Source organism: Mauremys reevesii, linkage group 7 (assembly GCF_016161935.1).
Source record: "Mauremys reevesii isolate NIE-2019 linkage group 7, ASM1616193v1, whole genome shotgun sequence".
NCBI lineage: Eukaryota > Metazoa > Chordata > Testudines > Geoemydidae > Mauremys > Mauremys reevesii.
Window position 1 is genome coordinate 110981317 of NC_052629.1, and position 14858 is coordinate 110996174.

General features: G+C 45.6%; 1 protein-coding gene across 1 annotated transcript in view; it reads right to left on the minus strand.

The window, feature by feature from the left end:
• The window catches only part of ARL8B (ADP ribosylation factor like GTPase 8B), a 37363-nt gene extending 32652 nt beyond the window's left edge, over window positions 1-4711 (minus strand). The window contains exon 1 of the mRNA XM_039482073.1: window positions 4455-4711. Within this exon, the coding sequence (XP_039338007.1) occupies window positions 4455-4577 (123 nt within the window). The 5' untranslated portion in view covers window positions 4578-4711. The remainder of the gene's footprint in view (window positions 1-4454) is intronic.
• Window positions 4712-14858: the final 10147 nt, after the last annotated feature.

Below are 14858 nucleotides of genomic sequence, written 5' to 3' on the forward strand. Positions count from 1 at the left end.
GACTGTTGACAAACACTTGCTGCAGAGATGCAGTCAGCAAGAGTTACTTAGACAGTGCAAAAGAGGCTTCAGAGTCTAGTGAACAGAGAATACTATTAGTCCTCAATTAAAATCCAGGGGAAAATTCAGTTAGATTGCATCTGGTTACACTGCAGCAAAAAACTGTTAAATCTAAAAGCCATAGGCCTCTTCACATTCTGGAAAGTATGGCCCATGATGGAATGATGCCGTCCCTTGTGACCAGGTTTACTCATACACAGGGAAAACTATATTCATTATGGGGGTATCTAATTAAAGGGACAGTGACTAAAGTGGAACCTTCAAAGGTGTCTGCTTCGCTACATTTTCTGCCTCACATGGTAGCTAAGTGGAATCTGAAAAAAAAAAAAAGCCACTTATCTACAAGAATTTATAACTAGACTTCACTATAAACAGGTCCAATCCCAATTTACATATCTAATGAGGAAGATCTAACAAGCCATGGTAGTTAAAGACTAAGTAGTACAGAAGGAAGCTGTTAACTATAGAAAAAGGTGCACTTTTTCTTTTATTTGGTGCACTTTCCAGGTTAAGTCTGATCAGCAGTCAGCTCTTAAGCTGATGAGTAATTGGCACTAAACATTTCACCTGATGAAATCAGATACAAGTCATTACAGGAACCTGCTTGGTACGAGAAATCTTCATGCTGTGTCTACATTACAAAGAGTTGCAAAGGACCTGGTTATGATATGATCACTTTTATAAAGAACATGGCAGATGTGTCCCTCCATCCCACCCACACCATACAAAATCATTGGACATGTAATCAGTGCTAAGATATTGTATCTACTCTACAAAACTGAAATGACAGACTACAATATTCTGCTTGTATTTTAAACCATGGTTTTACCTTAGCATTCCAAAGTAGTCAAGAAAGCTGTCCAAATGTTTCAAACCTATCTACTGCTGCACTACACAACCAGATAAATGCTGCAGTTCTGGCATGGGCCAACAGTTACTGACTCTCACAGTACCCAGAAACAGTTTTGCAAGTATATGTATTTAATAATAGTGTTCACCCATATAAGCTTCAGTGCTTTAAAGCCAAAGACTAAGCAATTGTTAGTTAGATTTACCATCTTTTGATCTTCAAATAGTAGACACAGGGTACACCCTTCTGTGCCGGAGGATGGAAAAAAGTGTCTACTTAACATCTCTTATCCCAATAAGTGGTACTTCTACCACTTCAGCCAGTTACACACTATATGTTCATCTTTCATGAACTTCTAGTACAGTATATTTAGAGTACTAGATGTTCATGGGGTTGTTCTTTTTCAAAAGGATGTGGGAGGGAAAGAATATTACAAATGTGACTGACCAGCTTGGTAGCCAGAATAGGTGCAAACAAAACTACCACTAAGTAGAGAGTCTATTCCCTCTCCTATCCAGTTGATATGTACAGGACATTTTGATTCCAGTCTTCTTGTTGCTGGCATCCCAACATTTCCCCGCTTCTTCACCACTAAAGTGAGTCTTGGCTGTAAAAGACTAGAAAGACAGCCCCAGATTACTAGTACTGGCTAAAAACAGACAGAGCTGAGGGCTCTATCTGGTAGGCCAGACCGCTCCCAAAGTCAACAAGCTATCAGGGTTGTGAGGTTAATCCTGTTGATCAAAGTTTAGTTGTTCTGGCCAGCTACAGATAGGATCCTGAAGCACAGGAAAGACTAGCATTGCAGGGCCTGCCTTAAGTCTGTTCAATCATTTTAAAATCTCTGCTTTCAGAAGGCTGATCCAGAGAGCTTCACTTTGAGGACCATCGCACTACCTTCCCTACCAAAAAAAAAGTGCCTCTCTCCCAAACACTAACAGCTTAGTCCTGCAGATGTGCTTAGCCAACAAAACAGAGGCTAAATTTATGGAGGAAGTGTTACTCAATGATTAGAGTGTCCTTGTTACACAGTATTAGCATGACACCAAGTTAGAGTGACATTCTTGATTAGGCAATATAACTGTCAGAACACGAGAAAGTCAGTTACATTTACTGAGCAAGACCTAAATTCTTCAACATCTGCATGCAGAAAACTTGGTAAATAGTGTTTCCTTTCCAACAGGTTAGTCAAATAAAACTTTGATCGGGGTGGCATGCACACAAAGAGTAAAATAGAAACACTGATCAGAACAGAGCTTATCCTTCACAACCAGTAAACTGCAAACAAGCTCTGAACAAGACTGTCAAAGTGCCCAACAGTTGTATTAAGCCTTGCACACATTCAGGGACAGTCTTGTCTACAGGACCTGGCGACTATGCTATCTGAGACAAAGACAGAGACAGTGTGTGTGTGTAAAAAGTTTGGATAGATTCAGTACTGTCATTCATATATATTTATATTTTATAGGACAGTACTGAATCTATCCAAGCTTAACAGAACACACAAAACATAAAATCTGTGTGGCTGTACAAGAATCATACTGTTCCCACTCTTATGCAGCCAAAAAGTTGGCTTGTCTCTCTACCAAGATAAGCTTCTTATCCAACTTACACCCAAGAATTCAGTGAGTCAAGTGACTGTCATATCCACTCCAGACCAAAACTGGTGTAATGCCTCGGTTTAATGCCTCAGTTTCCCTGTAAGTGCCTTGGACTATCAGTTATGACCTTTATTGCATGTGAATGAAAACACCAAGTCATATGCATCCTTCCCCAACTGCAGTATTGGATACCAGTAGCAGAGCCAGAGGAAACACATGCAATTCAATGGTCCAGGCAAGTCATTCAATTTGTCTCCTGTTCAGTGACAGTCATAAGAAACTTCACACAGGAGGCCTCAGACTTATAATTGGTTCAGTGAATCCATCAGAGCACACCAATGAACCATGAAGTGATTTTCTTCAGCTATTCAGAAAGTGTATGCCCTAAAACATTCTATTAACAGGAGAAGGTATAGATTGTTGGAATCAGAATATTTTTAGTAGCTAGGAATTAGCAGCAGAGTGTAGAAATAGGAGAGGAGTGCAATGTCAGGAGCAGACCTTCATGACAGGACAAGAAAGCAGCTTTAAGCAGTTTATTGGGAGATTATCAGAAATAAAATGGAAGAAAGTGGTTGAAGGCACTCTTCACGTTATGGGGTTGTTAGTATAGTTTGCCTAGACAACATGACATGGGAAGCTGTTCTAAAACCATGTCATCAAGCTATGCTGTAAGCAGTATCATGGCTGTCAGTAGAGAGTCTGTGTACACATCAAGCAAACTACGCTTTTTTTTTTTGTTAGTACAGAAAGCACCATATTGTTGCTATAGTTCTAGTGAGGCCATCTCAAGCCAGCAGTCTTAGTTTCAAGGAAAGTGCATGATGGATCATCAGCTAGAGAGAGAGAGTTATTACAGCCAGTATTTTAATCCCACAAACCCCAATACACAGAACGTCGGTTTTATTCTAGTCAGCTGTACTTCTTTGTTCCAGTTGCATGGATGCTATATAGGATACTGTGTCAGGAACTGTAAAATGCAACAAGATCTGTAGGTTATGGCTAATTGCAAACCAAATTAAAGATCAGACAAGTGGATACCTAATCCTGCTCAAAAGTAGCTACCAACCCCTTATTACTAAATAATGGAATTGCAGTGAGGCCTGTAGGAGCAGCTGGTAGGAAGCAGTGGTCTCCCTACCAAACAGAGGAGATGTCCATTGGCCTCTGTGCAGTGTCAGGACTGCTAGCCTGCTGCAACCTCCTGTTTGGAGGGTTGGGTCTTCAGACCTGCACTAAGGTTGCTCAAAGAGATGGCTCTGTGTATGGGAATGGTGGCTTTTGGGGGGAGGAGCCAAGAATCATCCCCTAACCACAGCCAGAAACCTCCTCCAGCCATACTCCACCCCGCCTAAAGGCTGGGAGAGGAGCCTGTCCCAACCCTTCACCCCAACAGCCACCCACAGAGACAGGCCTGCTTACACCCCACCCAACCCAATGGGGGACAGACCAAGGGACTTGAACTCCCTCCTACACTCTCTCTCCCCTTTACCCCCAGGGCCCAATGGGAGATAGGCTAAGGGACTCAGATCACTCCTACCCCCTTCCCCAGTACCCACCCCCAAGACACAGAGCTTCCCCCCCAGACTAATGGGAGATGGGCCAAGGGACCTGGATCACTCCTACCCCCTCTCCCCAGTACTCCCCCCTCAAGGCAGAGCTCCCCCGCCCCAGGATAATGGGAGATGGACCAAGGGACCGGGGTCACTCCTACCCCCTCTCCCCAGTACCCCCCCATGGGAGATGGACCAAGGGACCGGGGTCACTCCTACCCCCTCTCCCCAGTACCCCCCCATGGGAGATGGACCAAGGGACCTGGGTCACTCCTACCCCCTCTCCCCAGTACCCACCCCAGGATAATGGGAGATGGACCAAGGGACCGGGGTCACTCCTACCCCCTCTCCCCAGTACCCCCCCCCCGAGGGCAGCGGGCACGAGCTCACCGCGATGACGTTGACGAAGGTGGTCTTGCCCGAGTACTGCAGCCCCACCAGGGTGAGCTCCATCTCCTCCTTCCAGAAGAGCGAGCGGAACCAGTCCAGCAGCCGGGACAGCAGCGCCAGCATGGCGGCGGCGGCGGCGAAGCGGGCCGGGACCCTCCGGCACGAGCGCTAGCTCCGGCCCCTCGGGGACTCGCGGCGGCGGCGGCGACTCGCGGGCGGCGGCTCCGGCCAAGGCCAACGCTGCCCTGCTCGCCGCGCCGCGGTCATATGACGGCTCGGCTCCACACGCCGGCCTGGGGAGCAAGAGCGGCCCGGCCGGCAGCAGCCGCTAACCCAGCCTACGGCGCCCCCTGCCGGCGAGGTGTCCGCCCTGCGCCCGGGGAGGACTCATTCTCGCGTAGCTGCCCTGCCAGGGCCGCCCAGCGGCCACCTGAAGGGCTGGGGTTGGGGCAGGGATAGGGGCTGGAGCAGGAATAGGGGGGGTAGGGATGGGGGCAAGCATAGGGGGTTAGGGACTGAGGCAGAGGCAGGGGCAGGGGCTGGAGCAGGGATAAGCGGATAGGAACTGGGGCTGGTGCACAAATAGGGGTTGGGACATGTGCACCCCGCTGCCACCCCCTTCCCCTTCTACTCTCACCCTATCCCCCAAAAGCACCCCCAGACCTCCTCCTCCCATAGCTCTACTGCCCCCATCCCACTCCCTAATACCCCATATTGAGGATTGGAAGGATTCGATTTTTATTGGTCAATGTCAATTTCACTGTATATACAACAAATATTTCCATGGATAATAGTGGAAATTTACAGATAGGCAAGGTAAGAAAAATGCTGCTTGAGAACTTATGAGAGTTTGGTTTAAGGATATTTACTTTGGGTTTTTGACTATTAGTGTCCTGATGGCTATAAAGCTTTAACTTTTTGAATCTCGCTGTCTCTTGTCTAATTATTGTTGGAAACTCCCCATTATCTGACACCTGGCCCATAATTTCCCACAACTGTGAAAATTTAAATCAATAAAAAAATTTAAATGCTTAAAAATAAACATTGATATTATCTGCTGAAATTCTAAGAATATAAACATTGAATTCCACCTAGCCTTTTCCAGATGTTCAGAAACTTTGTCAACCCCCCAATCAAAAAAAATGATGCAACTGTCTTAAAAATCATGAGATTTTGAAAAATAAAATATTAATAGTAGGTTATTTTTATTTGCCTTCTGCCTTCTGTGCCTGTGGGGTGCACTTGGGTCACATTTTCCAGCTTTTTTCCAGAATCATTAGGGTTAGAAACTTTTTTTTTTCCAAAACGAAAGCTAAGATTTTTGCACGGTCACTTGCCTCCGGGAGCCAGTGCTTTAAACATAAAATATTGATTTATGATAAATTATGAAAATTGGCAACACTGGCCACCACTTGCTATGCCACACAGCTACCCACCCAATACCCCATACTGCTTCCCCCCATACTGTCTTGAACACCCCAAATACTTCCACTGATAGCCCATCACCTTCTGATATCCTGCACTGCCCCTGTCTACTGTCCACTGCTACCCTGACAACTTCACTGCTAACCCACCACCCTGTGATACCCCCCTCTTAAACCTACTGCACCATTAGCCCTGTACTGCCCCTGGATCCCCCACTGCCCCAATACCTCTACTGCTCTCAGCCGCACTGCCCTCTGCTCTCCCACATTGCTCCCTATATCTCCACTTTCCCTTCTCCCATCCCACCGCCCTGTATTGCACCCCCACTCACACAGAGAACCCTCTGATGCTATCTCTTATATCTGCTGACTCCCTTCTTCTACCAGCCCCCTGCCTGCTGCAACACCCCTTCCATGCACCCCTTGGAAACAGGTTGCTTATTACATTGAACCTTACTTACCCTTGGAGCCCTGTGCTAGTGCTTGAGAATGAAAAAGAGAAATTGATCAGCCTGGTTTCGCTGTCCAAAATGAGTGAAGTTCATAAAGGAAGCAAATAGTGTCAATGGGGAAAAGTAGATTAACTGTTTAAAGTTAGGTTGGCTTCAGTATACGGGTCTGGACAAAGATCAACAGCTTGACTCATAGAATTTTGATAAATATGAAAAGAACAGGAGCTGGAGGCAAAGTGTTTTCAAGGAGGAACCTTCGGCTTTGGAACCTGCTCCCCACACCTCTCATTGATCCAAAATAGCCCATCTGTTGAACTTTGCAGTACAAAGGCATAGCTATTTATTTACTTGGGCTTTGGGGGAGGCAGGGGCTTGAAATAGGCTGAGGTTTCTAGTTCTCTGATGGGTCAAGTTTTGTTGGGAGCTGTTAGCTGCTAGTTCCAGCTGGTTTGCTTTTTGTAATTTATGTCAGTTATCTAGAGTGCTAGGTAGGTACCTTTTGTGTGCCTCCATGAATAGCCATATATTTTGCATGATTTCAATACAAAACCATGAACGGACCCCAGATTCAGCAACAAGGTTTGATGAATCAACTTTCTAATTCAAGACTGTGACAAAATCTCAAATGAAGGGAGTCCTTCCTGGCATTAGGATTCATTGTATTTCACGGGGTAGTTGTAACATGGCTTCCTTTTAAAATATTTGATTTTTCACAAGTTAAGCCCCATCCTGCAACTACCTCCACACAAGTGCATCCCAGGGGTCTGCCTCCGTAAATGTAATTGCAGGACTGGGGTTTAAGTAATAGTAATCATCATATGTTCATGTGGTATATACTGTGTGCTATACTGCAATATAATATTACATAAAACACACCTCTAATATACTATTAATTTTGGAGATTTCACACAAAGTATGTCCTAAAGCCATTTAAAAAGAAGAATAAAAAGGTTTCTTGAGTACAGTTAGCAGTCTCCATAATGTTGTTCTGATAATCCAAGCAGGGGCAGCTCCAGGCTCTAGCACGCCAAGCGCGTGCTTGGGGTGGCATGCCACAGGGGGCGCTCTGCCGGTCGCCGGGAGGGCGGCAGGCGGCTCCGGTGGACCTCCCGCAGGCGTCCCTGTGGAGGGTCCGCTGGTCCCGCGGCTTTGGTGGAGCATCCGCAGGCACGCCTGCGGGAGGTCCACCGGAGCCACGGGACCAGCAACCGGCAGAGCGCCCACCCGCAGCATGCCGCCGTGCTTGGGGCGGCGAAATGGCTAGAGCCACCCCTGAATCCAAGTGTATTGAACCTCAAAGAGAGTTTAGACTAGACCTTCCTGTTGTTGTGCCAGTCTTGTAACAGATTGGGCCTGGTTCCGCTCTCGTTGGTACCACTCTACCTCCATTGCCTTCACAGGAATTAGTCCTAATTAATGTGAGTTAGAACTCCTATTCCTAAAAGATGTACAGTATTTTATTGATTTAGCTGTTAGTACAATGTGATGAATAGGAGACAGTTGCATATTACAATCTGCTCTTTCCCCATGTTCAAGGGAAATGGGCCCAATTTCATCCTTGATATCACTCCATTGATCTCAGTGGAGTTACAGCAGGGATGTGTGTGGCCCATAGTTTTAAAGTTCCCACAAGCAAAGACATTGATGAAGCAGATAGGGTCAGGGTAGGCCCCTACCTTAAAAGAATAGCAGAAAAAGAAGCAGTCCATAATATTTTATTAAAAGCCAGAAATGACATGAGTGATTGCCAGAGATTTCCAAACTCCAGTCACAGTGCCAATTACACAATAAGTTACACACTTTCTTTTAAACAATTCATCTTTACCCCGGGGAGACATCTTTGAGGAGCCCAATGTATTTTTCATTCCTAAAAGCATCTAGAACTAGCCCTCCTTGTGCTTAAACTGTGACATTTGCTGTGCCAGACCTAGAGAGGAGGCCCATTAGCTGAACAACTGAGGATGTAAAAAAAAAAAGTGTATAGACTAACAGATTAACTGTTAGTTATATGCACTGTGGTGGTTTGAAAATAATTAATATTTTGTACCTATCCTTGTTTGCAAGGGTCTCACAACACTTTATATTTTATAAATATTTGGAGCCTGAGCCACTGTAGTATGAGGAGTGGAACTGAAAAAAGAAAAAAAAAAAGGGTCAGATTTCCAGAGGGAACCAGTCCCAATGGGGATGAAAGACTATGAATAAGCCTCACAGCACCGGAAGCCCCCTGACTCAGCCAGAATTCCTCAGGGCAGCCCATACAAAGAAGAGCTCTGGCATCTTTTGAAAGAGTGAAGCGTGCATTCCCCATTGCACTGGGTCAGCTCTGTGTGGAACGTAACAGGCTAATAGCCCTGTGCTCACTCCATGCCTTCCCACCCTATCGGGAGGCTACCAGCTTTGTTAGCCTAGTGCCTGACCCCGCTCCCATCAAAATCAATCAGTAGGAGCAGGATCAACACTAGTGGTCTTGCCTGTACACCTGACTAGACTGGGCAGATCCCTATGCAGGGGCTTCCACAGTAGAGACAGGAAGGTTTATTTATCCTTTTTCTGTTGTATCTTAAGCCAGCCATATGCAGGCCCTTAATTCATTAACACTGCCGTCATCTAGGCTGTATACCCATTGCACAGATGAAGTCACAAAGGCAAAGAGAGGGTCTCTGATTGCTGTTAGGTACAAGCCAGTGTACAGAACCCACATCCTGAGTTTCCCATGTGGCAGGCCAGCTCCCCACACTCCTACCAGTGACTAAATGACACATGTTGACCATGAACATACAATGGGAATACTGTGTCACATATTTCAGCCCCACACACTTCCTTTATAGATGCATTCATTCTCTGGGCTCCAATTTTTGTAAATCTTCCTCCAAGGTTTGCAAGCTCTCAATCTTTTGTTTGGGCTTCTGTCACTGCTGCATTGCTAACTAAATACCATAGCAGTACTTGATAGAGCATTTTCATACCTGTGAATCACAAGACACTTTACAGATCTAATAGAGATACATTATTTTGTTTATTTCTATAATGTTTAGCATATTCCTGATAAGATAATAATTATCATCATAATTAATAGGTCTGATCTTAAGAAGCACTAACCACCTGCAGCTCCCACTGCAGTCAATGAGAATTGGGAATGCTCAGCACCTCTCAGGATCAGGCAAATGAGGCTTCATGTTCTAATATTGTACTCTTCATCCAAGGCTCTTGAAGCAAATAACATAGCAACTTCATTATTTATTGGTTGGCATTCTGTCCTGGAGCTCAGAAGAATATATACAGCAATACCCTTCTGCTTTGTGATTTGTGTATGAACACTGAACAAGATTTCGCAAGAGCCAAAAGCAACAGTACAGCCTGTGCACGCAGAAACTCACATTTTATGACATGGGGGAGCTGATCTCAGTGGTCATTTCCCTCTGTTGCTATAGATCATTACTAGATTAATAAACATTTCCTAAGATATATGTCTTTGTACAAGCTGAAAACAGACAAGTATACACACCACTGCACATATTTCCCCCCAAAATCACTAATGGACATTTTGTTTCTGGGAGCAAGTAAAATTTGCTAACTTAACCACTCAAGCAAAAAAAGAGTCAAAGGTACAGGGCATTTTGTACTGGAAAACAACCACATTAATACTTGGAAGAACACAAAATTCCCCTCATCTGTCTTGGAATTGTAAAAGCTTCACAAAGGCTTTCCATGTGGATAAGAAATGCCCTGTTCCATGATTTCCAGGCACTAAGCTTGGGGACTGACTACAAGATGCTGCCAGTATATGGAGTGGGGATGATACAACTTCTCTCTTAAGCTTAGTACCGCAAAAGAGTACCAGACTTCAACAGCTTCTCCAATGTCCACGTTTGAACATTGTCAATATTTGATATATTTGAAATATTGTGAATATTTCTCTTAACAAAACTGCTGTAGAGCTTTATCTGATAGCCAACATAGCAGGATTGATCACAGTGATTTAACTCGACTATTACCTTTAATTCATCATATCACCTTACTAGTACATGCTAGGTATTGCTCTCAGCTTATAGTGTATCCAAAAGTCCTGTGACTGCAGTAGGAAAGGCAGACCTGGACAATAACCTGGATAAACAATTTAATTGACTTTTCAAGAGACTTAGGCCTGGTCTACACTAAGGGCGGGGGTCGAACTAGGGTACGCAAGTTCAGCTACGGGAATAGCGTAGCTGAACTCGAAGTACCCTAGTTCGAACTACTTACCCGTCCAGACGCCGCGGGATCGAAGTCCGCAGCTCCAAGGTCGACTCCGCCACCGCCGTTTGCAGTGGTGGAGTTCCGGAGTCGACCGGAGCGCGCGGGGAGTTCGAACTATCGCGTCTAGATTAGATGCGATAGTTCGAACTCCGAGAAGTCGAACTCACCACGTCGACCCACGCGGTAAGTGTAGACCTACCCTAAGAGTGGTTCTTAGCTTCTTGGACCTTGAGCCCAACTTCAGACCTTTGCAATCTCAGCCCTCTACAGAAACACCCTGAAATCCCACACATTGATTACCATGGCATGGCAGAGGTGGCAATGGTTTGCAGGATGCTTCAGGCAGCTGAGAAGGACCTGTTTCCAGGTGGTTAACTACAGCTGCTTTAAAAGGAGACAGGTAATGAAGAACAGGAATAGAATCACTGCCCTTCATCCCCCGACATTTACTGCAAATTCCTTGGGAGGTCACAAAATGCAAGATGAGAACCATTAGACCAGTGTTTCCCAAACTTGGGATGCCACTTGTGTAGGGAAAGCCCCTGGTGGGCTGGGCCGGTTTGTTTACCTGCTGCGTCCACAGGTCCGGCTGATCTGCGGATTGCTGCTCCGGGCCAATGGGGGCTCCTGGAAGTGGCGCGGGCTGAGGAATGTAGTGGCCGCCGCTTCCAGCAGCTCCCATTGGCCTGGAGGAGCAAACTGCGGCCAATGGGAGCCGCGATCGGCTGGACCTGCAGACAGGCAGGTAAACATACCAGCCCAGCCTGCCAGGGGCTTTCCCTACAGAAGCGGCGTCCCAAGTTTGGGGAACTCTGCAATAGACTAACACAATAATACTAACTAGGTCCAGAACAGCAGTTCTCAACTATTTCTTTTTATGCCCCCGCAACATGCTATAAAAACACCACAGCCCAGCTGAGCCACAACAACTGCTTTTCTTCATATAAAACCCAGGGCTAGCATTAAGGGGTAGCAAGTAGGGCAATTGGCTGGGGCCCCACACCACAGGGGCCACTGTGAAGTGAAGTTCCTCAGGTTTCAGCTTCAGCCCTGGGTGGTGGGGCTCGGGGCCCTGGGCTGCAGTCCTGTGCTGTGGGGCTCTGGCTTTCTGCCCTGGGCCCTAGCGAATCTAACGCTGGCCATGCTTCGAGGACTCCCTGAAACCTGCTTGTGGCTCCCCAGGGGGCCTTGGGTCCCTGGTTGAGAACCACTGGTCTAGAACACTTAGATTTGGTTTAAGTCTATTAAACCCATTGTATTGCTAAATCCCAGTAATAATATGGCACAGGGTATTACTGTAATATTCTCAGCTTGAACATACAAGTCCATACAGCATTTGGAGACAGTAGAAAGTCCTTATTAAGGGCCAATGCCTGAGGTCTTTATGCTGTGCTTACTCCAGGGAATACCCATTGACATCAGTAGATCAGGTAACAAAGACGTATTATAAGGCCCTAGATTATTATAATCATCAGCAAATGACCAGTCCATATAAAAGTGTGGGAGTGGGTGGCATTTAGGCCACCAGGTAAACAAATGGTTGCAGTATTGTATTTGAATGTGTGATTTGTTCCTTGATGAGGGAGGTTACTTCTCATGGCCAGCAGGTGGCGTCCATATCCAAATTTGCAATTTCAATCCAGAGCACAAAGAGCTGTCTTTTTCCTTTTGATAACAGTGGCTTACAGTAGATAATGCCTTTACTACATTTTCTAATAAAGTGTTATAACTTCCACAGGACACTGAAATGGTGACGAGAAGGTCTGATGTTCATGATCACCTACCCCCTAGGTCACAGCTCAAAACAGAGTGCAGCACCAATCTGAGCTCAACAGATGGATGATTCCTGATCAGGCAAATCACTCCACCATCTACAACTCCCAGCAAGCCATGCTGACTTAAGCTACTATCAGGCCCCAAATTTAGGTTTCCAAATCTTTTTCCTCCTGCGATTTCATGATACTCAGATTGCCACTGATGGCACAAGGCAAAAGAAAGCCAACCACATACTTTCCCTTCCTCTCTCTGCACGCATTTACTAGAAGTAGGTATTGTTCTCCTGCCTTTAGCTGGGAAGAGCCAAGAGTTTGTTTTTCTTCCCACACCACCTCCCATCACCAAAGATGATATCTAAGCATTTCGATACTTGGAGTGGTGGATAGGGAGGAAGCAGTGGTAGGATGGCACTTGAAACAACAGTAACACCCTGATTTTCCTAGGCACAGCTCAGGGCAGGGACCATGTCTTCCTATGAGTTTGTACAGAGCCTAGTGCAACAGGGCTACTAGCATCAGTACAGTAATGATATCTAGCCACTACCACAATATAAACACACTCTACCAGGGTTCTTCCTTAAATTCCTGTGTTTGGCAGAGGTTTCTCTACTGCCAAGATGTATTCCTTTGACCTTGAAACACAGGCTTTGAAAACTAGAACTCTGTAGTTCTCCTCTCAGAGATGATTGCACACAGCTAGGTACTCTTCTAAAATGGAGATGGGACTCCTGGGATTTGGGAGATTAAGCCACTGTTTGTATACATATCAAGATGAGGGGCTGGTGAAGTAGGCAGGTGCATAGTGCACTGTGGGTTTTCCAATCCTGGAAAGAGACTATAGCTCTCTGACAGAGAAACCCACTTGGGAATCACCAAGTTATGACACTGAAGTAGGTGCCACACAAAACCTTCTCTAGGTGAAATTACTTCTCCTAGAATATAGGGCATGGCCTTCACCTCCTAGTCAGCTAAGAGGTTTTATAATTGGCAAGGTTAGCTACCACTTGACAGTGAGAATACAAATCAGTAAAAACCCTTGAGCATTTGGTTCAGGAGACCTTCAGCAGGCACTTTTCAATGTGACTCGATGCATATGAGTGTCCCACAGGCCACCAGCAACACTGCTGCTTTCTTCCTAAGGCAAGGTAGTAGGAACATGAATCAGCAGAGCAGACAAAAAAACTGATGTAAAGAAAAGGTGCTCTTATTAGCATAAATAACAAGAACTTCATCCCAAATGTGAGCTGGATTCACTAGCACAGACCTCTGTACTTGGGTAGGGCTCAACAGAGGGAAAGGCCCTGCTTTCAGATTCATTACAGGATCAGGGCCTTTGCCAGTTCATTTCCTTCACTGGTTCTTGTAGCAGGGACACACCCAGTCCAGCTTCTAGCCCATCTAATGCCTCACTCTCCCATCAGATGGGAAACCACCCTCTTCCCCTGCTCATCCTCCAGCCCACAAAATAATTAAGACGGGGTACTTGAGTCCTACAGCTGAGTCTCAAAATCCCACCCCTTCCAGAGTTTAATTAGAGTCCAAAAGAAAACAAACCTATTCTTCTACCCCAGACTTTCACCAGGCACAAACCCTTCTCTCAGGGTTTGTTCTCTTCCTCAACAGAGTTTAACCCTTTGCTTTGGTTCAGCTTCTAACTTGTTTGTGCTCTGACCAGTTCAGTGGTTCTCAACCTATTTACCATTAGGGGCTATGTATGAGTCTATGTATTATATCGGCCACAGCCACACAATATATATGCTACCTGTATGGCCTTGAGGATGTCACATGGGCTGCAGCTGTGTACTGATTGGGCCTAAAGCAGCCCATGGATTGAGAACCACTGGATCAGTTCCTTCTTCCCCTACATAGATAGGGATGTTTGGACAACCTCCCAGGCAACAGCAGAGAGGAAAAACCTCACCCTTACTTTTTACTGGAAGTTCCCTACCCTAGAACCATAAACAGTCAGGCTATCTATCCCATACCAAACTGCCCTAACTTATTAGTTATTTATCTCACCATAGCATCCAGGAGCCCCATTGTGCTGGGCACTTACAAACAGAGACAATAAAAAAAACCCTTGTTCTACATGGCTTCCAATCTAAATCATCCCAGGACATCTTCTTATATACCATGCCTAGGAACCCCCAGCTCCTCACCCTAAAGCCTCCACTCTAAGGGTACATCCAGACCTCAGCAGGCCTGGTTCTTAGTCAGCTGGCTCGTGTCATCACCATTGTATTCATTCCCTCTCTACCTGGGCAGGAGAACTAAGCCTGGCACAGGTGAGACTGAGTCCCAGCTCCCTTAAAGGGCCAGCTCACCCCTTGACAGTGTTTAAGATTGAGTTCACTAATTAACCACTATTGGGGAATGAGACGATATAATATATAAACTGCACATTGAATAAAGATTATTTTCATGAGGCTGATGTTTTCAGGGATTTCTCCAGTATTAATATTTTCCTATAGACAATAGGGAAATGGTTTTGATTTGTTTTCTTTACATCTTTAC